Here is a 27735-nt window from a genome sequence, read left to right on the forward strand (position 1 = left end):
TTCTGAGATCAGTAATGATTTTATTTATGATAAAACTTTTTAAAATTCAATTACATAATAATTATTGTTAATATTTGTAAACTTTAATCCATAAGATATCAGTTGATATACTTCCAACATTTTAAGTTTTATAACAAGAAAACCATAAATATTGCATAAGTTCTAAAGGGAATTTTACACATTCCCAGTGATGATTTTTTTTTTTTTTTTTTTTGTTTCAAATGTCTCACAAACAGCTTCACAGGGTCAAACAATTCTGCATGTTCCCCATATATCCCTCAGATGTATTCTTTTAATACGTTGGACAGTAAATATTGATCATCTGTGTCAACTTTGTCGTTAATTGAATGCCTTATCAGTGTTAAAACAGGTTTCTGCAAAGTGGACATGTTGAGTTGTTGCTTGTGCTAAACCATTTATACTGAAAAAAAACAGGAATTGCAGCATTAATATCTCAAAAAAAAAAATAAATAAATAATCTCCAAAGGAACAGAATTGCAATTTTAATACCTCTAAAAATAAGAATCAATGTTTTAAATTGAAAAATATTCATATTCCATCACAAGCTAACTAATCAGAAATGCTTCAATATACTTTCAAGATGAATGGTCACATGGGTTGCTTAAGATATAATAAAAAAAATAAGGAATAAACATCAATTTCTTCTGTGACTTTAATATAATGCAATAATATACTCACTAGACAAGCATTATGAAACTTCTTTTTGCATGTTTTACACTGCAGCTTTGGTAGCTGGCAATTTGAACCATGGATGACTGAGAAACAAATCATACACTCTTCTACTCCTTCAAACCTCTTGTCCACATTCCTCTTCCATAGTGATAAGCCATCTATGATGGAACCATTCTGTAAATGTGGAAAAAGTTACAGAAAAAAAATCCACACAGCTGAAAAAAATTTGCTCCACTAAAATTATCAAAATTCTTATATGTAATTTAAACTATTAACTAAAGAGATGCATGAAAATACAATTACAGTAAACATATCCATTAAAATACTGGAAAAATTTGGTTATCTAGCTCATAATCTCAGAATAATTCTGTGATTTTGTATTTGAAACAGCTCCAAAATTGAGAGAGAAAGTATTTTTGACATAATTAGAAAACTTGCTCAGCTCATACCATAAGACTAATTATAATTCTGAATTCATCTAGAATTGAAACAATTCTATATTTATTACATGCTATGTCGTAATTTTCAGATCTCTAAACAAATTATCTTGAAAGTTTCCTAGAGCCATTCTCCCTTCGAGCCCTTACCTGATATGATAAAAATGTTGTCATTTGAAGAATCCAGTTTCTCCACTGTAGGTTAGCCACCCCTATTCTCTTCCCCCATTCTACTGAGATCTGCCCAAGGGGGTGGTTGGCTGGAAGCTGGATGATGAGTTCCATTGAAAAGTCCTCCACAGTGTAAGTTGCTATAACTTCTCTGGTTGTTGACCTTGCCTTTACCTGGAAGAAACATAGAGGCTTGAATTTCTGCATTAAAAAGATTTCTACGACAATCGTTCAAAAGTAAAAATTTCAAGCAAAATATCTTACCACCATGTTGTCAAACTCTACTCTTCTTTCCTGCACATCTTTGATCTCTTGGGCACACAACAGTGGGCTTACATATTTTGACGTAAACCTGTAAACACAATTTTTTGGTTTGTAAAATCTACCATACAAAAAACCAGAATGTTCAATGCCAGGCATTTCCAGTTTCCAAAATGCAAGAGGAATTGTTAATTCATAATCACAAGTTTATATAGACATAATAGCCATTACTTCTAACAATCAGACAATTTGAGCTTTGCTTATTGACAACTAATTAAAAAATTGCGACACCCCACCATCATGGCTTCTCCTCTATGTGATACTCACTTCTCGACTTCCATGGTGATTCTTTTATCCTGGTCTGTCCACCACTGCCGAATCAGTGCAGGGATGTCCTGGAGAGCTGCATAATACACAGAACATGCCAAGTGTTGCAGTTCTACAGTGCTGAAATCTCCTAAAACAATAAACAAATATAGTTATTTCTTAGTCTTGGGGTGCATGAGGGGGAGGGGAGGTATTTATGAATTTTCACAGCGCTACATATTTAAGGGTGGTGAGATGGCCACATAGTAGCTGGCAAGACTTGTAGCATGTTTAACAAACCTTTGATATTCAAATCTGGTTCTTCTGCAAACAGATTCATGGACCCTGATAGTTTGTTTGCCGGGGATTGTGCCAACTGGAGGTCAGTAGATTGAACCGTTGGGTTTTCTGGCATAAGTCTGAAGAGATTAACCATCAAATTGTGTACTGCATTGGTCTGCTTTAGGTATGTAGCATACTCTGCCCGAAGCTGAAAAAAGAATAAAAATAAGTGGCAAATGTGTCTATAATAGAAATTTTTTGATATTTTACAACGGTAACCCAACATATTAACTTCAATTCTGCTGATTATCACAGACCTACACCTGTCACATTGTATAAACACTATTGTAATGTAGCCTTACCTCAGATGTTGCACCCTTGAAGAATTCCAATATCAATTTCCATGACAACAGGTATCCCATGGCAACTGTGAATTCCTCTATGTGAGGTTCTATGAGCATACGTTCCCCAACCTTGAGGTCACCCAGGATGTGATCAATCACATTTGTGGTGGTGTTCAAGATAGAGAGGAGAGGTTCAGGAGGAGCTCTGAAATAAATATAAAAAACTTTAACTCCTTCATTTGGTACACCCTGTGCTAATAACATTCTTTAGCTTACAAATTATATATTAGCCTTAATAAACAAGTTATGATTTGGAGATAATTTTCAATTTCAGGATTCCTCAACACCAATAGTACAAATAAAGAACAAACCTTGAATTTTCCTCATTTGAATCATCTGTACTCTTTCCTTCATTAAAAAATGTAAGCTCTGGCATAGTGCTGAAATTTAAAAAATCAAACATTTTATTTCTATATTACATATTTCGGGAAAAAGACATGCCACCTAGGCCAGTAGTATTATGTATCACATAGTTTTTGTCTATAAACTGCAACAAATGTACAAAATAAATTAATTATCATGAACAATAAATTTATATAAATATACCACCCTATATTTGCACTACTGCCTACAGTTACCTAAATAATAACTTATAAACTGTTAGCAGCACGGCTCGGTGATGTGACAACAGATGAGGACAAAGATGGTTCAGCAATGTCTGAATCTCATCTGGTAGGTTACTGTTGTCGTCTGCTTTCAGTTTAGCAGGGAGTTGGTGGGACTTGAGATGTTCTACTGGACACAAAGCCATTGCAGCACCCAGGCAACGCAGCTGGTAGTCCAATGCCAGCGGCTGCTTTAAGACATTTAGGTTATCTGTAAAACAGAACATGGTGAAATGAAAATATGTGTTAGGAATACTTAAAATTATAAAACTTACATTATGTTATTATTTAGCCTATCCTGGCATAAATTATGTTGAACCTTCAACTGGGTATGAGGTTTTTACTTTATTCATAGCTAACTTTTCGATTTTGTAGTGAAGAAAAAGAGAAAAATATATACATTTCTAAACTGAATGGCTTGCCAAACTAACTCTTACCTGAATATTTGACAAATATTGGCAACAAGGTGGTATAATTCCCCTGACTGAAGAATTCTGTCCACTCTGTGACCAGACCATCAGGAAAGCTATCTTTCTGCTGCCGAACCACATTTTTCATACAGGTAGCTACCGCTGCCAGCAGGTTGCACGCATCAGCGAACAACACCAAGACTGGGGCATGCGTGTGCAAGGCCAGGCCACACTCCTGACAGCTCTGAAGTGGGAAAACATCAGACTTACCATCACACCTCAGAGGAATGATTTATTTATCTAATTTGTCAGGCAACAATCCATTGTTCATCACTGAAATTAAATTAATGTAACAATTTAATTTGAAACTATCATTCATACAATAGAACTTTTAAGTTTCTTTACCTGTATCCAGGCAGCCAGGCTACACTGCACAAAGTCCCAGTGTCCATCTTCTAATTTAGTTGGTATATGGTTTACCAGCACTTCCAGAAATCTTATCATCCAAACATTGAAGTTAACTGTGTTCCAACTCAATGTCTTTATGCTGAAACAAAACAATATAATAAAATGTTCAAAACATACTGGAGATGATTAATTTGAACTTTTAATTTTAATAATGCAATGATGAAAAGAAAATAAAAGCAAACATTAGACAAGTCCACTAATATTCTGAATATCTTTATTAAAATCTACATAAAGTGATGGGATTTCCTACATCCCAGATCTTTAAATCACATTTCTGAAAATAAAGAAAAAAATACTACCTATTAGGATTTTTAATTAACATAAGTACTAAAATATCTAACATTTGGATCACTGGCTATAGTTAAATCAATAAAAAAACTTACTTGCTGAATGCAAATAAGTCATCATGTTTTTCCCTCATTTCAAGTACAGAGTTGACAATTCCAATGGCTAATTCAGTCAGTTCAAGCCTGTCTTCTGTTCCATCGAAGGCCATATTAAAAGCTTTGCTAGCAATTGCTAGTGGGGCAAGACAACCTAAACAAAATGAAATCTTAGTTTTGAAAACTATACCCAACTATTAACAAGCTTGATTTTAACCATTATTGATGTCAATGAATATGATTTTATTTGACAAAAACAAATCTCAGTGAAATAAAACAATAATAAACAATTTTAATCATTAATAATTTGAACACTTTTAACCATCTATGTTCATAATCTCCTCTGCTTCACAGCTGATGATCCTAGCTGCCATTATTTCAATCAAGGAAAGTCTGTCTGTAGATTTAAGATATGGAAGGAGGACCAGCAATGTTTGGACAGTTATTTCATTCAAATCTGCAAATCTGTAAATACAAAACAATCATGATCATGCAATAATCTAAATTTCCTGCAACATCACATTTAATGATATAATTCACTGAAAATGTTTGTCTTCTTCCATCATTCAAAATAGCAAATTATTTGAGAATACAACATTATAATGACACTAAAGTGAATAAAGTATCAGGTTTATAAACAATATTATTAAAGGACTGAAAAGAACCTGTCAATTCCCCCAAGGAGGCTCATAACTTCAATATCTGCCAATTCTTCATTCCTCAGTAATACGTCAATGGCCAGGGCACTCATCCCTCCACTGTTCAGTGATCTTGAAATAAAATAGTGACAGACGTTTATGATCTTACGCATTGTTAGCTTATACAATAAAAACACACTTAATAAATAAACCCAACATAATTTCTTTATTTGCATAATATAAATTCTCTTGAATATAGCTAGGAATACTGATATTATAATACAGTCACATAAAATATGAATGCAATAGCATATCATTTGAAGTGTGTTCAAAATATTATAAAACTATTCATATGCATGTTTTGAGAATGCTTTTGTTCATACAATTATGATTACAATACAATCATGACATTTGATTCAGCTATAATCCCTTAATATAACAGATTTTCCTTATCATAGTCGTGAAAAATAAGAATTAAACACACAACATCCAGTTTTCAACATTTTCTCTCAATCATCAACCCTAAACCAAACAGTTGGAAGGAAGTCATTTACCTTTCTAAACTTGCCCTGATGATAGTGGTCTTTGTGAGCTGTGACAGTGACTTGTTTATACAGCTGAAGTTTTCATCAGCAATTATCAAGGACTTGTTCAATTCAGAGTGAAAGAGAGCCTGAAAGAAAGCCAAATAATTATTTGAGAGAAATATATAAACCAAAATTAAAATCAACACATTAACTAAGGAAATAATAGCATTAAAAGTAAATATAGGAATTTTTCTCTAAGGCTGTTACGTCCATACAACCAAAGAACTGTTGTAATTTAATAAACATACATGAAAAGAACACATACATGCATGCATGCATGCATGCACATGCGCACACACACGATGTACAAAGTAAGTTTTTTCTGCATATCATAGTACCAAATGCACACATATACCTCTCTGTGACATCCCAAACATGCCTCGCAGTAAGCTACACAATAAGCCAGTTTCACAGTCACAGCACTTAGTCTGGCTGTCATAGCACTGTCTGCATGGGCATCCAATGCACCAACATCAGTAAGCAGCTTAGATGTGAAGTAGACTGATGGCACACATGGTGGCACGGTTTCTTCATTGACAGGAGAGTCTGTTGGGAAGCTGCTGAACAAAAGGTGTCCACTAACCAGGGGCCAGGTTTTCCACTGAAAAATATATAGTAAAAAGTAGCATGGTGGCACTGGAACAAACACAAACACAAAAAAATCCAATAATTCAAACACCATAGGTTTACTTAAATTTTAGATATATGTTAACTTGTTAACTTAAATGTAAGATATATCTGTCAAGCGTGTAGTTGTTAACTTTAATTTTTCAAAACCTTCCCTGTTCATGTACACATTCATTTTATACAAAATACTGAAAATGTGACAATTTTAAAAATTTGCTAAGTACTCCAGGTACCTGAACAATTCCACAGCTTACCCCATCTTTCACATGCAGTTCTTCATCAGTAACTAACATCTCCACATAAGCCTGGATCAGGGGCGTCCGAAGGGGACCAGCAACAAGTCCTTCATCTTCAACCTCATCCTGGATGCTTTCAAAGATTGTATTCACCAATTCCACAGCCAGAGTACACACTGAATTAAGCCTAAATTTAATAATAATACCAGAGCATGAGGGTCAAAATTAATAATTAATTTTTTTCATGTTTAATTCACTCAGAAGTCTGATATGGCATATGCATGTGGTCTGAAATGTTTTATATAGATTTAAAGGAAAGGTTACACACGTGCATACACAAAGGCCTTTGTGCATTTATGCACCTATCAACATTATGCACAAATCTAATTTTGAGAGTAAACACCTATTTACAGTTTCATTTTCACTTGTATGCCCTTGGTTTATATTAAGGTTATATTACACAGATCAGGCTTTTTGTAAACCATCCATTAAGAGGCTGCATACCTTTCTACAGAATAACATTCCTTTCGTACGTAATTTTTCATAAATTCTGCAGCCTTGCAGAAGAATCCTTCCTCTTTGAGCAACCCTCCTTGTTGTAGCACCAAAGCTTTGACTCCTTGCTTCCAGGTCTTCTTTATCTTTTCGTGTAAATGAGCTGTGGAAAATTAAAATCACATTGCACCATAAACCATTAAAGATTTTAGAAGCTAAAGTGAAGTCGAGGTTTAAGTCTTCACTTTCCAGTGCAGGCTCACCCCACCTGGTTCTCTGCTCATTTATATCCTTTAAACTGAACATACATTCTTAACTTCTGAATTTACTATTACAGAAAAATACCTCCAGGTAAGAATCATTGTAAAGTAGTTTTTTAATTACCATAGTGGATTCATAATTCTGTGAAAATTTTTACTTCCTTTTTTCTGTCTTTCAAAAATCTATATTTATTATTATCATTTTGCTTTGTATGTAAAACATTTTGTTTTGCATGTAAAAACATTTTTATAAATGCTACGAAAGAGGGCATGTGCTCCCTTTCACCAATGCACTCCAAGATCAGCAGTTGTCATTCTGTTTGTTAATATCATGTGAATGCAGCTTTTACCTGCCAAGTTGAGGTTCCACTGTACACCCAGTTGAAACAGTGAAAGAAGCAGTTCCTCTGTGGATGAAATCATCAGACAATCCTATAATTAACAAAATGCATTGTTGTTTTACAATAGTGTTTTTGATGAAAAAATATAACAAAATGAAGCAGAATGTTACACAGAACAAAAGAAGGTATAATAAACATATTCTTCTCGATATTTTCAAGATATTATTCTTAATCAAAAACATTTTGTGAAACATACATCTAACAAGTAAGAAAACTTTACGCAGTTTATCAAAATAATCTGTCAAAATATTCCTATGACTTAAGAAAAATGAATGCACTCTATAAATCTACACAGTGTTAACTGCTACCTGAATGTTGGTGAAGAAGTTCAATGCCACATCACAAACAAATGCCACACATCTGTTTAATTCTTCAGGACTGGACTGCCACTTGTGGTTTGGACTAGGTAAAGCAGCTCGGATCTTCATCAGCATCTTGTCAATATACTCAGCAGCTATCAGTGTCTCTGAAACAGAGAACAATGTACTGTTTAAGGTGGGTTTCAATAAAATTTCACATCATGTCAACTTCATTGTCAGATTTCATCTGCACTAGATTCCATTTTTCACACTCAAGTAAATCTTGGAATCAATAAATAGGGGAAATCCTACAACAAATTTACTAAGATGTACAGCGCTTTGTTAGTATCATATTAACTTTCTTCTATTTTCATTTAAGTTTTATTTTATGGAAATTCCCACCGTGGTGTAAATAATTTTCACTGCAGTGGAAAATAATTTTCACCGCGGTAGTAATTCCTGGCCATCTCGGCCCGGGTAATGCATACATGTAGGTAATACGAATCCAACATTTACCAGATGTCTGGGAAGGAAGTGAAAATTCCATAGAATAAAACTTAAATGAAAACAGAAAAAAGTTAATATGATACTAACAGAGCGCAGTAAAGATGATTATTATCCATCAATTATTCTTTCTGTAGAATCTTTCCCTACCATGTGCATCATCAGTAGTGAGGGCCAGGGTAAGCAGTGACCAGGACGCATCCACATCCCTCTGGCTCCTCTCATCGCCACCATTACCAAGACACTCCTGACACAACTCCTCAGCAAACAGCACCACCTTCTCTCCAAACACCTTGCTCTTCATCCACTGTTTGAATACGGTATCTTTGAAACCCCTCAGTCTTTCCACCAACATTTGGAACACAGCAGGGTGGTCTATTTCCTGAAAAAAAGGCGTTCAGGCACTTTGTTAGCTGAGAAATTTCTTGCAATTAAACCACAGAGCATGTAACAATCTTTTTTGAATACTAAATTGCACTGTAACAGGCAGAGTCAGAAGGCACACACATTTACTTAATTTGTTCACTCTTTTGAGTATTTGACATATGCACATACCTCACAAAGTGTCAAGAGTATGTTCTTTCTTGTATCCACATCTGCAGATCTGTACACTGACAACAGAATGTCCACCAGTTTGCTTAAATCATGGCCAAATTTATCAGAGTCTCCTTCCAAATGTTTGAGTTTGGACAGCAGTCTCTCTTTGAAGAACACTAGTTCCACCTGCTCAAAACAAAATAGTAAATGCACACATTTCCTTCAACTTGCCAAATGTTCCAAATGGAATAAAACCACTATAGACAGCATCACTGCAAGTATAAAAAGCTTTTTTTTAAACTATCAATTATCAAGAAATTTTTACCAAATTTGATGAATAACTGGAATTATGCAATACTAAAGGGCAGTTCCAAAATAAATTTTGATCCAAAAATATATTCTTTACCTCTGAGGTTTCTGGCCGTCTTGTAATACTATCTGAGCACAGATGCATGAAGAGTGTCTTCCCTCCATACGTGATACACATTCTAGAAAGGAATGTCAAATAAACTCCAGAAAAGGTCTTTGCAGAGGTGCAGCTTAGTTCATAAACTATCTGCATTAGTGGACTTTCTATATTGAGCAAAGAATCCGGTTGAACAATAACCTCTTTCTCTGGAACTAGATGCTTTTCTTCAGCAGAAACATAAGGCAGGTCAATGTCAAAGTCTTTCTCATTTGTGTCACTGAAGTGAATTTTACTAGTCTTCTTTTTCTGCATTCTACCAGGTTGCGACTTCTTGAAGGACTCCAAAAATGTTCCAAATCTGTCCAAAATAAATCCTAATGTTTTACAATCATGCGACCTGACAAACCAACTTCTGCACTGGGACTTTAAGTTATCCCAAAAAAGATTTGATGTTTGAGCCCACAATGTCCTTTTTTCTTCATCCTCTGCACAGTGACTCTGTTTGTGTATGTACTGTGTTAGGTCCACTACCAGGGAATACAAGGGGGAGCTGGACAGAGGACTTTTCGCTTCATAAAATGAGGCTTCTAGTAGTGGTATAAGCTAAGAAAAAAAAATGAAATGTGAGGTAACTTTATTATGACAGAATCTTTATCATTGTCAAATCAAATAAGACAAAACAAATCTTTCCACTTTTAAAAAAGTTCAACATCTAATTCAATACAACAATGCACCTTTTCTGGATTAAAACAGCCATTTAATGACTATTTAAAAACAAAAAAATCAGCATTGCAATTTATTAGTTTCTAATCAGAGAATAAACTGGTAATGTTAAGGATTGGCACATACCCAGTATTAATGTATGTAAATTGCTGGTTTGATGGTCAAATATCGTCATTATAACCATCCATCAATGTATTGATTAAACACAAGTGCCTGTTTTGCAATGGCAGCAATGATTTAACACAGTGTTAATTGAGGTTAAGAGCAAAAGTAACCCAATTCTTCTTTTGGAATGAAAGTCCCGTGAAAACTTTTGTGTTTTCATGAATAGTTCTGAAGAATACATACAGAAAATCAATGCTTGCTTTTATAATTCTTGGGAAAATAGACTACTGTTGCCAGCCAGGGTCTTGATTCTCAAAGAATTTCAGGTTAAACAGTCTTAGGTGTCTGCTAAGACCCTAGGCAGACTTAGTTACTGTCTTAAAACTATAAGGTCAAACTTTTATTGTCATAAAATTGATCATAGCCTAACTCAAGCCTTTTTGGGGAAATCAACTATAATTATTGCAGGCTTTTTTTTTTTTTGTGAAGCTATGATAGAATGGCAATGCTAAGCCCAGTACATAAATTATGTATTAATACTTGCAATTAACAATACTTGCAAATTCATGATATTCAGTATCCATTGACAATATATGACAAGGCTCAATAAATTAGAATTGTTTTCAGGGAGTTTCTATGGAAATCCCTGAAAGAATGCCATTAACAAGTATAACTGATTAAATTATAAAAACGCTAAATGCACAAGGAAGTCTATTAAGGTAGCAATAGCTGTTTAATATCAAAGCAGACCAGCACTTGCAGCATAGCAACAGAGATGACAAACTGATACAGTTCTTGGCAGAGCAGTGCATCAATTCTTCAATTACCAAGTTTACAAAGCTTAACAATATAATCCTACAATTTAAATAAGAGTAGCACAGACATATGAAAAGTAACCACCATTTCTTCAATTCAGCTGCATATAGACCATACATTCATGTACAAAAACACACAAAAAACTTTACTCTGAAGATACTAGGCCCTAAGTCAAATTATATTCATGCAGATGACATTAATTTTGCAGTAAAATTGCCTCTCTATATTATTATTATTTATTATTTAATCATAAAATCAGTTTTTAAAAGATGCGCACAGCTGGTAACAAGGACTATACTGGATATGACTTTAATTACAAAAATATCTGTGTCTGTATAAAAAAATGGCCTTTTTGGGGAAACGAACCTTATTTAGCTTCAAAAACTATCATTTTTAAATTACCAAAGCTGTTAATACCCATTCCCTAGATTTTAATTTCAATTATTATTATTATTTTTACCAAAACAGCAAATATTCAATCTCTGCCATATCAATTTTACACTCAACAAAAGTATACAGAATGTCAACCTTAACAAACTTTCATTTTCCTTTGTGGAAAAGATGTAAATTTTTAATGCAAAATGCATGTTAAGAGCAATTGAAAACCTGATTTTACCTGCAATATTGATTGCACACCAATGGAAAACCTTTAAAATAGCTTATATAAACACTAACATGATATCTACATTTACACTCAGTAAGAATGGCAATTTATAGCAATTTGCGTTCCAAGGAATATGGTTTGTAAAAAAAAAAAGAGTCACTGTAGAGTCTCAGTGACTATGCAGCCATAGCTATTAAATACAAAGATGGGAAAGACTATGGAATGATTATGCAACATAGAGTACTGCACAGTTGGTGGTACAACATGAAAAATCACAGCACCATCAAACAACTTGTTTTAGCTACTAAAGAAAGTGCTCATTTTTGCATGGAGAAGTGTTCACCTCAAAATAAGTGATGAATAAAAAGTATTGATACCTTCACATAATTCGAGCTAAGCACCTGATGTCTATAATACTAATAATTCACCTCACTCAGACGGGCAGCTCTATAACTGACAATTTGCAGCACTTTAATTTGTATCAATAGCTTTTGTCATGCATAAATTATGTCATACATACACCAGAAACCAACTGACAATTTGCTACAACATCTAGTTAATTGAAATACATGGCAACTACTGCCAGACTCTTTTTGTGCTGCAGTGTACTGAAAATCAAATGGAATAATAATAAATGAACTCCAGAAAGATAACTGACTGATGAACAATATATTTTAAGTGCTCAAACACACCACAAAAATGGCAGAATCTATAGCCTCTAAATTAATATTTCCATTTGGACAAACTTATGAAATAGTCATTTATGTTTTTTATGACATCTGTATCACTGAACCTAACATACACAATGGATTATCCCCTTTTCTTGCCTTTATTCCTGTCACAGGACTTGAAAACCATTTGTTTGACTTATTGATTTGTGACATGTACAGCTTGCTATTCCCAAGTCGATTTTCTCCAGAAGACAGCACAGCCATTTCTCAGTACACACCCCGGCACTGCAGGCGAGTCTAGGATTTCTCTTAGAAATCATGTAATTTTGGAAACTAAATTAATTTTTCTGAGGTAAGGTTTAATTGGAAGAAACTATCAATTACAACTTAAGTTGAGTTCAAAGAGATGCAAATAGATCATTGGGTATTTCAGTATAAATCCACAGAAGGCCAACATTTAGAAATTCTTAGATTGTACATCCAAATCAACTTACTTTTTTTTCATTTTGATGCTTATCATACATCCATTATTTTACAAAGTGCTCCCACCACCATATGCTTTCAGGTGGTTGAAAAAAACGTGTGTACATGCATGAAAGAGAGAAAGAACACAGCTAAACCAGATTTCATTCTTTCAGTCTGAACTTGTCAGTGAGGTCTTATAATAATTTAAGTTTTCTTCTATTTAAGGCAAACAATATCCAGAGTGTAAAATGGCTACAAATGGAGCAAGCGTCATCCAGGATGAATTCTTAACATGCCCACTGTGCATGAATGACTTTGATTACGATAAACACCAACCCAAAATCCTGCACTGCCACCACACATTTTGTCTCCACTGTCTTGACCAGCTCTTGAAAAACAACAGCCTCCCCTGTCCGACATGCCGAGGGGTGATGCAGATACCCGCAGGCGATGCCAACAAAATCCCCAGCGACTTCAGAATTTCTCGTCTTATGGAATTATTTGGAAGCAACAAAGCGGAAGAGTCTGATCAAGCAGAGAACTGCTGCAGGAGGCACGCCAACCAAGGTTTGTTTTTCTACTGTAAAACCTGCTCTGTGCCAGTGTGTAGAGAGTGCACAGTACTGGATCACAACAAGAGTGAGGGCCACAACCTGGTTGACTTTGAGACAACCAAGGCTGAAATTCTGAGTACACTGAAAGAAAACATGGCAAAGCTTCACAAAGTTGCACTTACCACCCAGAATCATTTGCAGAAGTTGGAAACAGAAATATCTGCTGTTGACGCTGTGGAGGAAGCATCTTATAAAGAATCTGAATTGGCATTTAATACATGGGTCAAGATGTTGGAAGAAAGGAAAGGGGAACTCAAAGAAAACATTAAGAAAGAACATGGTGAGAAAATTGCCAAGCTGAGCCTCCTAAAACATGAATTAAATAAGCAAGCAGCCAGTGCAACAGAAATCCAAGAGAAACTGGAAACCATGACCAAGGAATTGAATGCTGGTAAGTCATTGTCCAGCAATCTGACTGACCTTATAAAGAAAGTGGACCTGCTGGCGAAGAAAGCTGGTGGGAGAATATCCTTTGGGCAAAATTCTTTTCACATTGATGCTTCTCAAGGTCTGACAAATTTCAAGACAGCTGTCAACTCCCTAGGCATGTTGAAATCAGAGGGCCACCTTCCAAGTCATTTCTCCTTTGAGTCAAGCAAATCGGTAGCCTGCCTGAAATCAACCGTTACCATGACAGCATATGACAGTAACCACCAAAGGCTACCAAAGCTTCCCCTTAGCCTTGATGTCTGGTCAATAGACATAGCAGGTGACAATGAAGAGAACTTGGTGATAAAAGAGCAAACCAAGACGAATGTAAAGCCGGACAAGTCAGATATCTCTGGCAGTTACACATTCACCGTCCGTCCAAATTTCTGTGGAATACACAAGTGTCAGGCGAGGCTATCAGATCAACTCCTGGCCATTGCTGATTACATATTTGTTGCTGAAGCAAACCTGCCAATTAAAACTTTAAGAGAGGGTTTTCATTATCCACTTGCTGTTTGCAAAGCAGAAAAAGGCGCCATTGTCGTTGTAGACAAAGAAAAGAAAACTGGGCAGTTTGCAAAGTTTGCTGACGAAACTGGTGCCATTACCAAATCCTTTAAACTTGATGCTGCAAAAGAAGAACTGGTCCTCCACATTGCTTACAACTCGAAGAAAAAGGAACTAGTCTGCATGAGGGTTCGTGAAGCTGAAGATGGGGCTGATATCCCAAAAGGCAACACCATCAATATCTATGCTGAAGATGGCAAAATGATAAAAGAGATCACACACCCATCCCTGAAATCTGCCATCTTCTTCAGCCTCGGCCAAGATGGAAGGATTTATGTTACAGATGAATCCCAGAAAATCATTGTCTTCGACAGCAATGGAGTATTTGAGAAAAACATAAAATTCAAAAGCAACATCATGGCATTTGCCAGTGGCAACAGGGCATTTGTTGCCATAAAAACCAATGGAATTGAGATTCTGGATCAAGAAGGTTCTTTTGTTCGAGAAATTTTGAGTTTTAAGGTCAGAAAATCCAGTGTTAGAAAGATCATGGCTCCTGCTGCAGCTGCAGCAGATTCATACGGTCAAGTTCTTGTTGCAGATATTGTGAGTGATGATCAAGTTACTGTTCATATATATAATATGGAAGGCAAATTTGAGGGGTGTATTGACAACATTTCTCAATATTACCCCATTGGCAGACTCAGTATCACAGATGATGGTCTCTTGCTGATCCCAAACACCAAAAAAAAGTGCATAGACATATTCAAATATATGTAAATCAAGATACTTGGCAACTGTTTTTTTGCCCTTAAACATAACAATGACTTTTAAGTAGTTTGGTAACAATACTACCAGTGTTAGAAATTAACACTGGACCATCTGCCCGGAGCCAACAACTTTCAGAACAGGCTGAGAAGTTTTCCCACCCGACAGACATTCAAGCCAGCTACTTTTCTAGATGGCTGAACTTTCGGTCCAGCAACTAATTTTCCTAAGAGGCAAATACTGATTACTAATAATGCATGGTTAACTACTTAAATTTGTGTTGAACCAGGTTGTATTCTATGTTTATATATAATGAAGCAACTATTTATCTATATGTGATAATTTCTTTACAATTAAATCAAATACAGTCATCGTTAAGTGCTCTATCAATGTCTCAAAGACCGGGTCCATATCAGATCTAATTTTTTGGGGTCAATGCTGGATGCAGTTACAGCTTGATAGAATATGATCAATATTCTGTGAATGGAAGTCATTACCGTGTTGCCCAATAATGCATCAAAACACCAGAAAAACAAATTTAACTCGGTGCAAAACCATCAGTACATGGATTGTGTTTCACTAATGCTTTATTGATTTTTCCTGAAACAAGCCTTTAATCTTTAAATGAAGGAAGTTAACAAAGCTTTTTTTTTTTTTTTTTTTTTTTTTACTCAGTAAGTATGTACTCATTTTATGTTCAAGAAATAGAACAATTGATATCACAGGCAGCATGATGAAATGATGGGCATAAAATTTGTTGTATTGTCTCAGAGAGCAGACAGCTAATTCATGGGACTGTCAAGTCTTGGCTCTAATATAAATGACAAGTATCTCTATCTGGGCAACTGTCCCACATCAGTGCCTGCATAAGTGAAGCATAATTGAAGACCAAATTCTGTGCTTTTTTATGAGACTGGAGACTGCATGTTTTATTTCATATCTGCTAATAAAAATCAATTTTTGTGCTTATTCTTTTTATTAGGCTTTTTTTTCAGTTCACCTCAGATTAGTGCATTTAAATCGCTAGATTTGGCATTATCAACCATTATTAAACAGATGTTAATATATGTATCTGCACATCCACGATACTGGATAACAACAATGGGTTATCATCTTTGGAAGTCTGTCAGAATATTCCTATGTGTTGGATTACAATGAGGGTGCTTTCATGTGAAAGGGGGTGGATTTGTCTTATTATAACAAACAATTTTGTGTTTCCAATGTTGAAATTTTGATGCCCATGTCCCACTGTTGTTACCCAGTATCGTGGACCTGCAGATATGTATTTTTTCCTTTTTCTAAAAAAGAGCATATGCCATAAATTTGCAGTATGTTTTACCTGATCTAAAATGATGTGTTTCTGAAGTTCGCTTGAATCGCCAAGTTTCTGAACAAGACAATAACGCAAGCACTCTATCATGGCTTTGACTATGGCTGCCATTTCACTCGGACTTTGTTGTACCCTTCCTTCACATAGGCTGAAAAAAGAAGTCCCACAATTAAACTTTTTTTTCACATTTTCTATATTATCTGAATTCGCCATTCATTTTGTTTTTTATGACAAAAAATAGCTTCAAAGGAAAGTACTTTAAAATACCTTAAATTGCTTTAAAATGAATAGTTTAAAAGCAAAATGCAATTTAATAACAATACATACATGCAGTAAGTTTAAGTTATATTGTTAACTTTGCATTCCTTCCACAATGAACCCACAATTTGTGATCATGAAAAATAATAAGTAATTTCTAAAGAGACTAACAATGTTTTCTACCTAAGGCATGCTGTTTTTACCATTCATCAAAAAGCTTTGATAACATGACTGACTTGTCAATGTGAGCTCCAGAAGTTAGGGAGCATTTAATTTTTTATCACCAATGCATGTAGGACAATGCAAAACCCATCTCACAACGAACTGTCAGTCACAATGAGCTTCTCACCTAACACACTGCCTCTGGAGTACGACAACTCAGTTCAATACAACAATCAAGTCTATGCAGGAGACCAACGTGACCACGAAAAATATCTGTTACTTTGTGGAACTTTATACTAGTACATACCCTATTTTGATATTGCCAAAAAATTCTTGAAAGAATCCTGTCCCTTCTCCTATGATTTCTTCTGGAATCTTGCTCAGCAAAGGCAGCCAGTTTGGGCAAATCACACCAGCTGATCCACTTCCTCCAAGTTTCATCACTTTCCAAAGCTTTGGAAGAACCCCCTTTCTGGGATTTACATTAGACCAACAGTCCTGTTAGAAAGTTGAAACAGCTTTAATATAATGATGCTTTCTTTCAAAAAGTTTTTCATTGTCCTGCCATCAAAATAACATTTATAAAAGATTAAGAAACGGCATAAAGAAAAAGGAACAAGGCAGCAAAGCTGTCAAATGTACAGACAAAAAACAGAAAAAAAAGATGCAATATAGGTCGTTTTGTCAATTTTGATGCAATAATATATGCTTATAATAGCACAGTCAGTCAACACTGATTTTTAATCATGCACAACAGGTAACATGGTCAATAACAGGAGCAGATCCAGAGATATTTTCTGACAGTATTCCAAAGTATCTTTGTTGATCCATCCTCCATTTTGATGGTCTTCCAACAGAAACCCGTAAATATAAACTTAAAAATCTGACTGTCTTCCAGGAGACCCAGAAAATGGTCTCAATCAATCCCCTTCAATAAGATTACAGTTTCAGGACCATGAGAGTTAAAATTCACATGATGAAAGTCCCAATATATGAAAAATGATGACAGTGCATAAAATAATATTACAGCGTGTTTAAAGACATAAATACCAATACAACTGCTTATGTGGAAATACTGAAAATGTGCAGAGCCTCAGGTGGATGGGAGTTAAATATCACATCTTAAAAATGCCAGTGTTGGAGAAAAAATTAAAAAGAAAACAACAAAAATATAATTCCAATGAAGCTGCTATTCACTGCTTCCTTATTAAGGACACTATGTTATCTAGCAGAGAGCTTAACCTTTGGGAGTTTACAGGGAAATATCAACAAGTGTGCTTTATGAAATTTCATTTAATGGCCGCTTAATTAGGCAAATGAGTTTATAGCACTGAAATTAGCCTAGTGAATACCCAAGGGGAATTTACAGACTGACCACACAAATTTGTCTATCAAAGGTCTTCAGGCCCATAAGTCACACCTTAAGAAAAGCAGAAAACAATAATGCACAAAATAAAACAGGAGACTACCAATTCTGATGCAATAATACATTATGTTTAACTGCACAGTCAACATCAAATTTTAACAAGACAGCACTGTTCTGAAATGTTTTATTTCCATTTTTAACATTTTTTAACATAAAACAAAATTAACAGTTTACTGCCATTTTTATATGATCAACTAAGAAAATTGATGAGATGGGAAAAATATCAATAGAGCAGTGTTAAATGTCCAATTTCTTCCATTCTGAGATTCTGAACATAGTGAATGATTGAACCTGACAAACTGCAATGATATGAGTTTATTTCCATTTTTGAAACTTTATTACACAATACATGATAACAAGTTTACCATCATTTTTACAAAATCAACTAACAATGTTGTAAAGATGCAGGAAATGTCAAACAAACACTTTTACGTATCTTATTAATTAAATAATGAAACTGTTAACATGTCTAAGAATTGAATCTGAGGAAATGTGAAAAAACAGCATAACTTCTAAAATAATGGCCCGATTATGCTGATTTTTTTAACTCAACCTGTGTTTTAGCAGGATTGACCACTCCTGTGAGTTAATGACAATTGGCCTGTCTGTTTTTCTTATATTGTGTTTACAATGTTGCATATATGCTGAAAAGTGAAAAAAAAGCATAACTACTTAAATAGTGGCCTGATGATGACGGTTTTCGAACTTGACCTGCGTTTTAGTAAGATCGATTACTCCTGTGAGTTTCATGACAACAGGCCAATCAGTTTTCCTTGAAATGTGTTTACAGTGTTGCATATATGCTGAAAAGTGAAAAAAACAGCATAATTTCTACAATAATGGCCCGATCATGCTGATTTTCGAACTTGACCTGCGTTTTATGAATATTCATCAGCTCTGTAAATATAAAGCCAAAAATTAAAACTGCCTTCCACTTATCATGTTTACAAGGAAAGTGCACGGCGCCGGCGACGGAAACGACAACGACAGACGCAGGTGATGGCAATATGTACAGACACATCTGTGTCTGTACATAATAATAAAATATTAGTATCATGGATATTCAGAAAATGTGACGAGAAAAGGTCTTCAGGACCATGGAACTTCAAAGTCACACCTTGAAAATGCCAATATGTGACAAATTTAATTTTCACAAAAAACTGTTTAACTGCCAGAAAGAATTACCAAACAGACTGCATTGCCTAATTAAACTGTATCTTAGTCCCATGTTTCTTTCCTGTAAGTTTGAGAACAGTAAGTGACATGGTTTACCTTAAATGGTCATCATGGGAGCAGTGTCCAAAAAAGGGGTTTCTTCAAATTTTGATGCAATATTACATAATGTTTAACAGGGTAATAACCAGCAATTTTTAATAATAAAATATTAGTATCATGGATATTCAGAAAATGTGACAAGCAAAGGTCTTCAGGCCCATGGAACTTCAAAGTCACACCTTGAAAATGCCAAAATGTAAACAAGACAGCACTGTCCTGAAATGTGTTTTTTTCCATTTTTAACAATTGTTTAACATATGACAAAATTAACAGTTTACTGCCATTTTTATATGATCAACTAAGAAAATTGATGACATGGGAAAAATATCAATAGAACAGTGTTTAATGTCCAATTTCCTCCATTCCGAGTTTCTGAACATAGTGAATGAATTAATCTGACAAACTGCAATGATATGAGTTTTTTTCCATTTTTGAAACTCTATTATACAATACATGATAACAAGTTTACCATCATTTTTACATAATCAACTAACAATGTTTTAAAGTTGCAGGAAATGTCAAACAAACACATTTACATATCTTATTAGTTAAATAATGAGACTGTTAACATGCCTAAGAATTGAATCTGAGGAAATGTGAAAAAACAGCATAACTTTTAAAATAATGGCCCCATTATGCTGATTTTCGAACTTGACCTGCGTTTTAGTAAGATTGATTACTAATGTGAGTTTCATGACAACAGGCCTATGGGTTTTCCTTGAAATGTGTTAACAATGTTGCATATATGCTAAAAAGTGAAAAAACAGCATAACTACTAAAATAGTGGCCCGATCATGCCGATTTTCGAACTTGACCTGCGTTTTAGTAAGATTGATTACTCCTGTGAGTTTCATGACAACAGGCCTATCGGTTTTCCTTAAAATGTGTTAACAGGGTTGCATATATGCTGAAAAGTGAAAAAACAGCATAACTTCTACAATAATGGCCCGATCATGCTGATTTTCGAACTTGACCTGTGTTTTATGAATATTCATCAGCTCTGTAAATATAAAGCCAAAAAGTAAAACTGCCCTCCACTTATCGTGTTAACAAGGAAAGTGCACGGCGCCGGCATCGGCGACGGCATCGGCGACGACGGCGACGACAGACGCAGGTGATGGCAATATGTACAGACACATCTGTGTCTGTACATAAAAATTATGATTGATTGATGTCTTCTTTTTCAAATTAAGACAAAAAAAAGCATACCTCTAACGATGACAAAATCACCAAAGCGGTTTCCCAGAGATGGGCACACACAACAGGATCCATGTCATCTAGATTGTACAGTACAGACTGGGAGATCTTCTCACTGAATTCACTGGCCACAGCAGGGTGGACCTGACATAATGTGGACAGCACGGAGTAGAAAGCTCCTCGGATCTGTAATTAACAAAATCATCACAAACTAACAGATGACTGACTGCTTTTTTCTTTTTCTGCCCAAGCTTGGAATATGCCAAACTCTCTTATTCAGTTTTTTTTTTTTTTTTTTTTTTTTTTTTTTTTTTTTTTTTTTGGGGGGGGGGGGTATATTTATCTAGGGTCTAGATCCAGGACAAAGTTAGCTAATAATTAAACTTTCTTTCATTTCTATGGAAATGGAATACTATGGATACTCAATGTAAAAAAACTTACTGTTAGAATAAAATCTGTGTCTAAAAACATTACTACATAAAATCAACTGTGTCAGATTCTTATACAAATTTTAACAAGTCATCCATCAAGCACAGTGCCACTAAAACTTATGACTTACCATTCCATTTTGATGTTTTCCTAGGTTTTTCCAAAATTTATTTTCCTTAAGGATTTTCTTGTACTTTTCAAGCAAGCTCTCTTGTTCCTCGGCTGACACCACATTGATCAACATTCTCCATGCATGGAGAGAGGACATCAACATTCTCTGGTACTTTTGCTCCATCTCTTCTTCTGGGGTGGTCCTTTTAGTAAACACAAGATGGATAAGAAAGACAAAGGTTGTATATTTTTGATACAGATATCAGTGGGTTTAAAATAAGAAAAATATATCAGAGTGAGATATCTTAAACAAAGAAATATAAGATAGTAGTTCATCAAGAAGGGCACTAAAATGAAAAATAAACAAGTATAGAAAACACTACAAAATCATTTTGATTTTGAGAATTATGAGACTGTAACATCTGCCACTTCACATTCTGAGAAAGCAATGTTTTAAATGATAAATTTATTATGCAACTGCAAAAATAAAATAAGTTTTATTTGGTACCAGCAGAATGCAAGAACTTACTTTGGGTCACTCAATGTTTTAGCTGTCTGGTCTATTAAGTTATCAATTAGATACTGAAGAGGAAAAAAGTATCAGCTCATTCAAATAACCTAAATAGATGTATTTCATGTTTATCGCTATTATATTTAATCATATATTTACACTCACACTGCACCTTTTTAAACTGCTAATCATAATCAATTATATAATTTAATACATAAATCAAATATCTTTGACAAAATATGAAAATGAAAATAGAAATAAGGTAATTACATTCATAACTTCCTCCTTGCAAAATGCCACAGCATCTGACTGTTTTGAAACTGGAAAGGCAGCTAGAAAAGCAGCTTTGGCAGCTGATGCTGCTGGGGCATAGGCATCACACTGACTGACTAGCCACACACCCATTAAAGGCTTGAGGTGGGGAGCTATACTCTTCTTTACTTTCAACAACAACTGCTCAAAAGCATGCTGTGCTGCTTCGCGTACTCGTCTATCATTGTCCTGAAAATATAAAAGATTTTATTTCTTGTTGATATTTTCTAAATCACACATACGTTTATACCATTTCTTTCTTTTTGTTTACTTTCTTTCTTTTTTTTCTTTTATGATTCAGCATTTGGTATTACCTTGGGCTTTAAAAGTGCCATTTTCATGAATCCCTCCAATACTTTCATAAAAAAATGCCCTCACTTTCTTATACACTAATGTACAGATACATATTTACAGTAGATTTGTCTCCCAATTTTACAGAGTGGAGTCGAAAATGACCCCAAATTTTAAAACTCTTGTGGAAACCCTCATTACCAGTGCAATTTTATTATATAGTCGAGGCCAGTAGGGAAGTACACTTTTCACAACTTCTGTATCTTTTTCCTTGCACAGCACACTAAACTCCTGAAGGGCCTGAAACAAAAGAGAACAATAATATGGACATGAACACAATAGCAAAATTAGCAGAATGCCCAATGCTAATTCTTTGGTTGGCACAATTTTTTTTTCACATTTCTCTTATACAGCTGTATGTTTATGTGGCTGAATGGACTTTCCAGGCTGGACCTTACATAACTGTCCTACTACGTAAAATATTTGTAGTTTGTATAAAAACCTTGAGCTTTGTGGTTGTATCTCTTTTGGACAGTTTCCTCAGCACCATTCTGAAGTCTGGATCCACACTGCTATCTGCCTCATCAGTTGCGCCAGCAGCAGGTACATAGCCCAGGTCCCCAGACAGTGTCTGGAACCCAACAAACCCATGGACATTGCCTCCACTACTTGCTGCTAAGAGCTCGGCTGCACGTCCACTACTAGAGGGCTAGAAATAGAAAAAAAATACAAAAAGTACATCTGTAAAAGTGACATGTACAGGATCTAGCTGTGGATTATCTAAGACAAACTTTTTATGTTGGAAAAAAAAAACAGTAAGATTGTATGTGTTAAAACAGCACATCATACAGCATCATTTGTAGGTAAGATTCTGTTTATCACAAAAATATATGTGAGAACAAATACACAAAGTGACTTAATATACCGCAAGTTGTTTGCCTCCATCATTTACTTGGTGTATTTTATTTCCTTAAATCAAGTCTTACTGCCAATGCTACTAAACAGATGTCAGTGATAATACACTGTAGATACGGAGCCTTGTTTGTGGTTAATCCGGGCCAGTACATAGGCAAATACAACTGTAATGTATTGCAAAGAACAGACATGGCTATAATTTACAGTACTTGTTGTACCTGTACAGTATGCCTGCACCTCTGTACAGTATACATGTACATACATAATGTATACCCTCTACCAGGGTCTCAGTTATTATTGTGGACATTTTTTCTGAATCGACATCAGACCAAAATGACCGTCTATTTATTTAGAGACCTATCTGTGAATATCTGTGAAAAAAAATCAATCTGTCGCCCTGGTAGAGGGTACATGATGTGCATGTGCTGAGTACCGTGTAAGTTGGAAATTGTGAGAAAATATTTATTATAATTTTACTTGTGGACTTCAATCAGCTGTTATACTCACCCTGACGTTTCCTTTAGTACGCTGGGCATGCTGTTTCTTGCCTCCTGGCATTATGATGAAATCTTGTCTTGTTCTTGTTCTTTTATTCAAATGTTTATAGGTAAGGTTAGCACACTGTATGGTGGTGAAATCGTGTACTGCCGTAATCCTTCCCACAATGCTTTAATTTGACCTATTTTGGAGCCACCAATATTCACACGTGCATTTCTGGTAGTTGTTATCAAATTTCCATATACTCTTATTAACAATAGATTTTACTGCACACATCCTCCGTGATAAGCAAATGAGACATTTACAAAGTGAAGAGTAAGATTCCATTACTCTGAATAACGTAGATTATAAAAATAACAAAAAATTGTAAACAATCTAATTCAATTGACCCAATTTCCAATTTGTTTCAAAGTGGCAGGAACCATGTTATTTGACTTGTCAGAGTACGATGCCGTTGGCTTTGATCTCGACCATACTCTGGCAAAATACAAAGTGCCCGAGATGATGAGTGTAAGTGCTTCACATATCTTGCATTTAATCTTTTCAATATGAAACCACTTCTTTGTTCATTGTTCATTTGCGCTTATACCGTTACCTGCAGTGTAGCTTTCTCGGACAATGAATACGCTTTGAGCCCTAGGCTACATGTATCTTTTCTCTTTTTCCAGCTGCACGCCCATACCATACAATTAACACATAAGTTTTTAATACTTTATATAGCACATATATAAACGTTTGTTAAAATGGACACATTTGTGGTAAAATTTTTCAATTTCTTTGAAAAGTACAATGTACATTTGCTGCCTGTCTTTCTCTAAACTTATATATGGTGTCATATCACTCCAGGTTAGTCTATTGCCCTATTCAACACCCATTAACTTATAATTGCAGACTTGTTAAATGCTTCACTTCCTATCCCTTACAAAAATTTCCTATAGGATCCTATAGGATTCCTATAGGATCCTATAGGAAATCTTATAGGATCCTATAGGGCACATTTCCTATAGGATTTCCTATAGGATCCTATAGGAAATTTTTGTAAGTTAAAATCTTGAGAAAAATGCATATCTTATAAACATATATCATTCTAAACAATAGATATTTGATATAGGTCCATTTTATCAGTTGAATTGTCAATTATATATCACTATTAAAGCAAAAATGCTTTTTATTGTTTATAATGCACAATCTTATAGTCTTCTATAGGATTCTATAGAAATTCTTTAATTTCTTTTTTAAAGAATTTTTGAAAAAAATTGATCATTTTAAAGTAATCTTTTATAGAGAAATATTTTATCATTAGGAATGTTTTTGTACCAAATCATTGAAGCTGATTTTTTTAAAATTCATGTTCAGACCATTACAAAAATCTTATAGGAATTTCTATAGGAACCTATAGGAAATCCTATGCTAATATAATTCATTTAGGGAATTTTTATAAGCCAGGTTGAATGAAAAATAATGAATCTGGTTTAAATATCAGTATATGATTTTGATTTTTAATTTATGTTCAGACCATCAAAAAATTCCTAAAGGATGCTATAGGAAATCTTATAGGAATTTCTATAGGAACCTATAGGAAATCCTATGTTAATCCATATTAATTGTGAATTTTTATTAGGCCAGGTTGAATGAAAAATAATGAAACTGGTCTAAATATCAGTATATAATGTATTTTTACTTTTTGTGTGATCATATTCACTTCATATTTCATATTTATTGAAAGTCAACCTTATCTAATCAGACTGTACTTGACCTTGGCTGTTGTGAAAGTGCAATCCTGCCTAATATATAAAATATAATGTAAAAGTAAGTGAACATTTAGGGTATAGTACTAGCTGTCCCTCATAAAGGATGGGAAACAAGGACAAATTAATGTTTATAAAGATAAATTTTATGCTCAATCACTTGTAAGATTTAACAGTCAACTCAGGCCCGTAGCCAGGGGGGGTTCGGGGGTTCGAAAGAACCGCCCCTTTTGCTGGAAAAAGGTCCACTCTGGGTAAAATTTGATCTAGGTACATGAAGTTTTTATGGGAAAAGGTCCACTTTTTCAGAAAAAGAACCCCCCTTTTGAAATTGCTGGCTACGGGCCTGCAACTGATGTTAGCTAGAGAATGCCCTACTCCACCAACCATAACCATAGATTCAACAACTGTGAATTTCTTTTGTTAGCTTGGCACCTATTATTAGGTCACTACTCCTGTAGCTATTGTTACACTAGTAACAGTAACCGCCTATTAGGTGTTATCAGATGTGTGGTATCCTGTCTAAGTCTTTGTTTATATGAGACAAGCAGCAAATGAGTGTACAGCTATCAAGCCAGTTTAAATTCAGGAGCATAGTGGAAGGGTACAGAGTGTAGAAAAATCAGATTGAGGAAGGTATGTATTACAGTAATGCATTGGATCATTTGGGCATCTAATCAAATTGAAAATGAGATGATTGATCTAATTTGTAGTGTACCTTGTAAACATCATATCTATATTACATTAAACAAGTTATAATTTATAAAGTATAGCTTCCCTTTTAGCCAACAAAGAAATACTGTTTATTCTCTTTATTTCTTATAAAACTGTGATCAATTGCTCATCAAAATATTTCTATAAATGCAGTTGAATCTAAAAAAAAATTACATTTCATATAACTTTTGGTTTGTGATTTATTAAAAATTATCTATTAATGTTATCCACAACTGCCTCAAAGGAACCATCATGATATAGTATAACTGAGAAAGACCTATGCTAATAAATAACATACAATTAACATGTTAGAGAGGCTGTCAGGGCAAATTTCATTACCTCACATGTTCTTCAGGATCGTTTGTTTGCCGAGTTTTCTTTTCATTTAATTTCTTTTCAACCATAAATGTGAGGTAAACACCATAGTTTGTTTAAAAATATTTTTTGCTTACCTATACATATTGGAAATGAAATGTGCATTGTGAAAATCTGACCATTTTGCTTACACGGAAGCTATAAATTTTAACTTGGAGTTGCTTTTTTTGTGGTTTGGATTGATGATTTAAGTCAAGCAAAGACTGGTCAGAATATAGGGAATTACTGTTTACCCTCGGAAATTAGTTTTCCATGAGTTTTTGAGACTTTTTTTGGCCCTGACAGCTCTGTAATGGCCCAATTGCATATTTAACCAGAGTAGAGTTTTCTCCACTGCTGATTTCTGCATTTTAAAATTCGTTTCTGATTGTTCCTGTGGGCTTGGTTCTATGAAATATGTTCAAGTTCTTAAAATTTTTTTTTTACAAATTATCCAGCTTTAATACCTTGTCTTTGAAAAAAAAACAGTTAACTAATAAAGGCTATGAAATGCTCAAAATAAAATTGGTGCAATGATTATTATTGATCTCATTAGAAAATTTTTCCTTCATCATTTTGCATTTTTGTAGACATGTACAATTAATTGAAATTCACAATGTTTTTCTTTTAGATTGTGTCTGCAAATGGTTCAACACAACTAAGACGGAGTTTAAGAAGACTATCACAGTAAAGTTGAACAATGTGCAAAAGACTTTTGTCTAAAATTCTTCAATTATTAAGTGACTAAAGCAGTATGCTGACAATGTACACAATCTGGCCAAGGGAGGTTTTAGCCACTCATTCTGGCAGGAGTTCGAACGCACACAAGAAAAAGACAGTGATGCCACAGCTTGACAAGACATAGTTGATCCTTGTGATAACTTATAGAACTTATAATTCAAAAGCAGTAGCAGCATCGTTAAATTTGCAAAAATCTATGAAACAATTCTCTAGTAAGCTGGTTGCATAGCATACTGTGGAATATGTACATTTATACATTTTTATATATTGAATAAAGAATGTAAACATGATACTCTCTTTTGTTTTGAGGGACCAGTGCCTATAACCAATTTTGCCTAAGTTCCAACA

General features: G+C 34.6%; 3 protein-coding genes and 1 long non-coding RNA gene across 6 annotated transcripts in view; 3 read left to right on the plus strand and 1 right to left on the minus strand.

Annotated features, from left to right (window-relative positions):
• On the minus strand, window positions 1-24059 carry LOC106155501 (E3 ubiquitin-protein ligase listerin). The gene is made up of 32 exons (XM_013530380.3): window positions 23840-24059; window positions 22920-23126; window positions 22619-22717; window positions 22085-22315; window positions 21833-21885; window positions 21323-21506; window positions 20776-20949; window positions 17173-17363; window positions 16455-16593; window positions 9411-10016; window positions 9023-9190; window positions 8618-8849; window positions 7973-8130; window positions 7614-7695; window positions 7013-7166; window positions 6527-6695; window positions 6001-6246; window positions 5613-5731; window positions 5086-5190; window positions 4743-4885; window positions 4421-4574; window positions 3975-4116; window positions 3597-3813; window positions 3133-3370; window positions 2866-2934; window positions 2513-2699; window positions 2169-2358; window positions 1890-2019; window positions 1566-1653; window positions 1281-1475; window positions 700-867; window positions 1-421 (listed from the first exon to the last, which is right to left on the minus strand). The coding sequence occupies exons 1-32, from the start codon at window positions 23888-23890 to the stop codon at window positions 362-364; spliced, it is 5349 nt and encodes a 1782-aa protein (XP_013385834.2). The 5' UTR covers window positions 23891-24059; the 3' UTR covers window positions 1-361.
• On the plus strand, window positions 11595-16084 carry LOC147764177 (uncharacterized). The gene is made up of 2 exons (XM_087002815.1): window positions 11595-12684; window positions 13023-16084. Exon 2 carries the CDS (start codon window positions 13046-13048, stop codon window positions 15125-15127), a length of 2082 nt encoding a protein of 693 aa, XP_086858941.1. The 5' UTR covers window positions 11595-12684; window positions 13023-13045; the 3' UTR covers window positions 15128-16084.
• The window catches only part of LOC106155490 (5'-nucleotidase domain-containing protein 1), a 14276-nt gene continuing 10571 nt past the window's right edge, over window positions 24031-27735 (plus strand). Inside the window, exon 1 of one of the 3 annotated variants that reach the window (XM_087002823.1) lies at window positions 24031-24049. Coding sequence is in view for 2 of the 3 variants with exons in the window: in XM_087002822.1 (XP_086858948.1) it covers window positions 24254-24340 (87 nt within the window). In the remaining variant the exon portion in view is untranslated. Of the gene's footprint in view, window positions 24050-24105; window positions 24341-27735 lie in introns of those variants that run through there. The other 2 variants (XM_087002822.1, XM_087002821.1) reach the window with 2 other exon arrangements.
• On the plus strand, window positions 24753-27677 carry LOC147764178 (uncharacterized). The gene is made up of 2 exons (XR_015332236.1): window positions 24753-26214; window positions 27278-27677. It is a non-coding gene; the product is annotated as an uncharacterized LOC147764178 (long non-coding RNA).

This window comes from Lingula anatina, chromosome 1, assembly GCF_051362555.1.
Source record: "Lingula anatina isolate TDL-2025a chromosome 1, LinAna3.0, whole genome shotgun sequence".
Classification (NCBI taxonomy): domain Eukaryota; kingdom Metazoa; phylum Brachiopoda; class Lingulata; order Lingulida; family Lingulidae; genus Lingula; species Lingula anatina.

Coding starts and splice junctions, on each gene's coding strand:
- LOC106155501 (XM_013530380.3), bottom strand. CDS start 23,890: ATGCCAGGAGGCAAGAAACAGCATGCCCAGCGTACTAAAGGAAACGTC. Junction 21,507..21,832: donor AAAACATTGAGTGACCCAAA/GTAAGTTCTTGC, acceptor GTTTACTAAAAG/GACCACCCCAGAAGAAGAGA. Junction 7,167..7,613: donor GTGGAACCTCAACTTGGCAG/GTAAAAGCTGCA, acceptor AATTTTCCACAG/CTCATTTACACGAAAAGATA.
- LOC147764177 (XM_087002815.1), top strand. CDS start 13,046: ATGGCTACAAATGGAGCAAGCGTCATCCAGGATGAATTCTTAACATGC.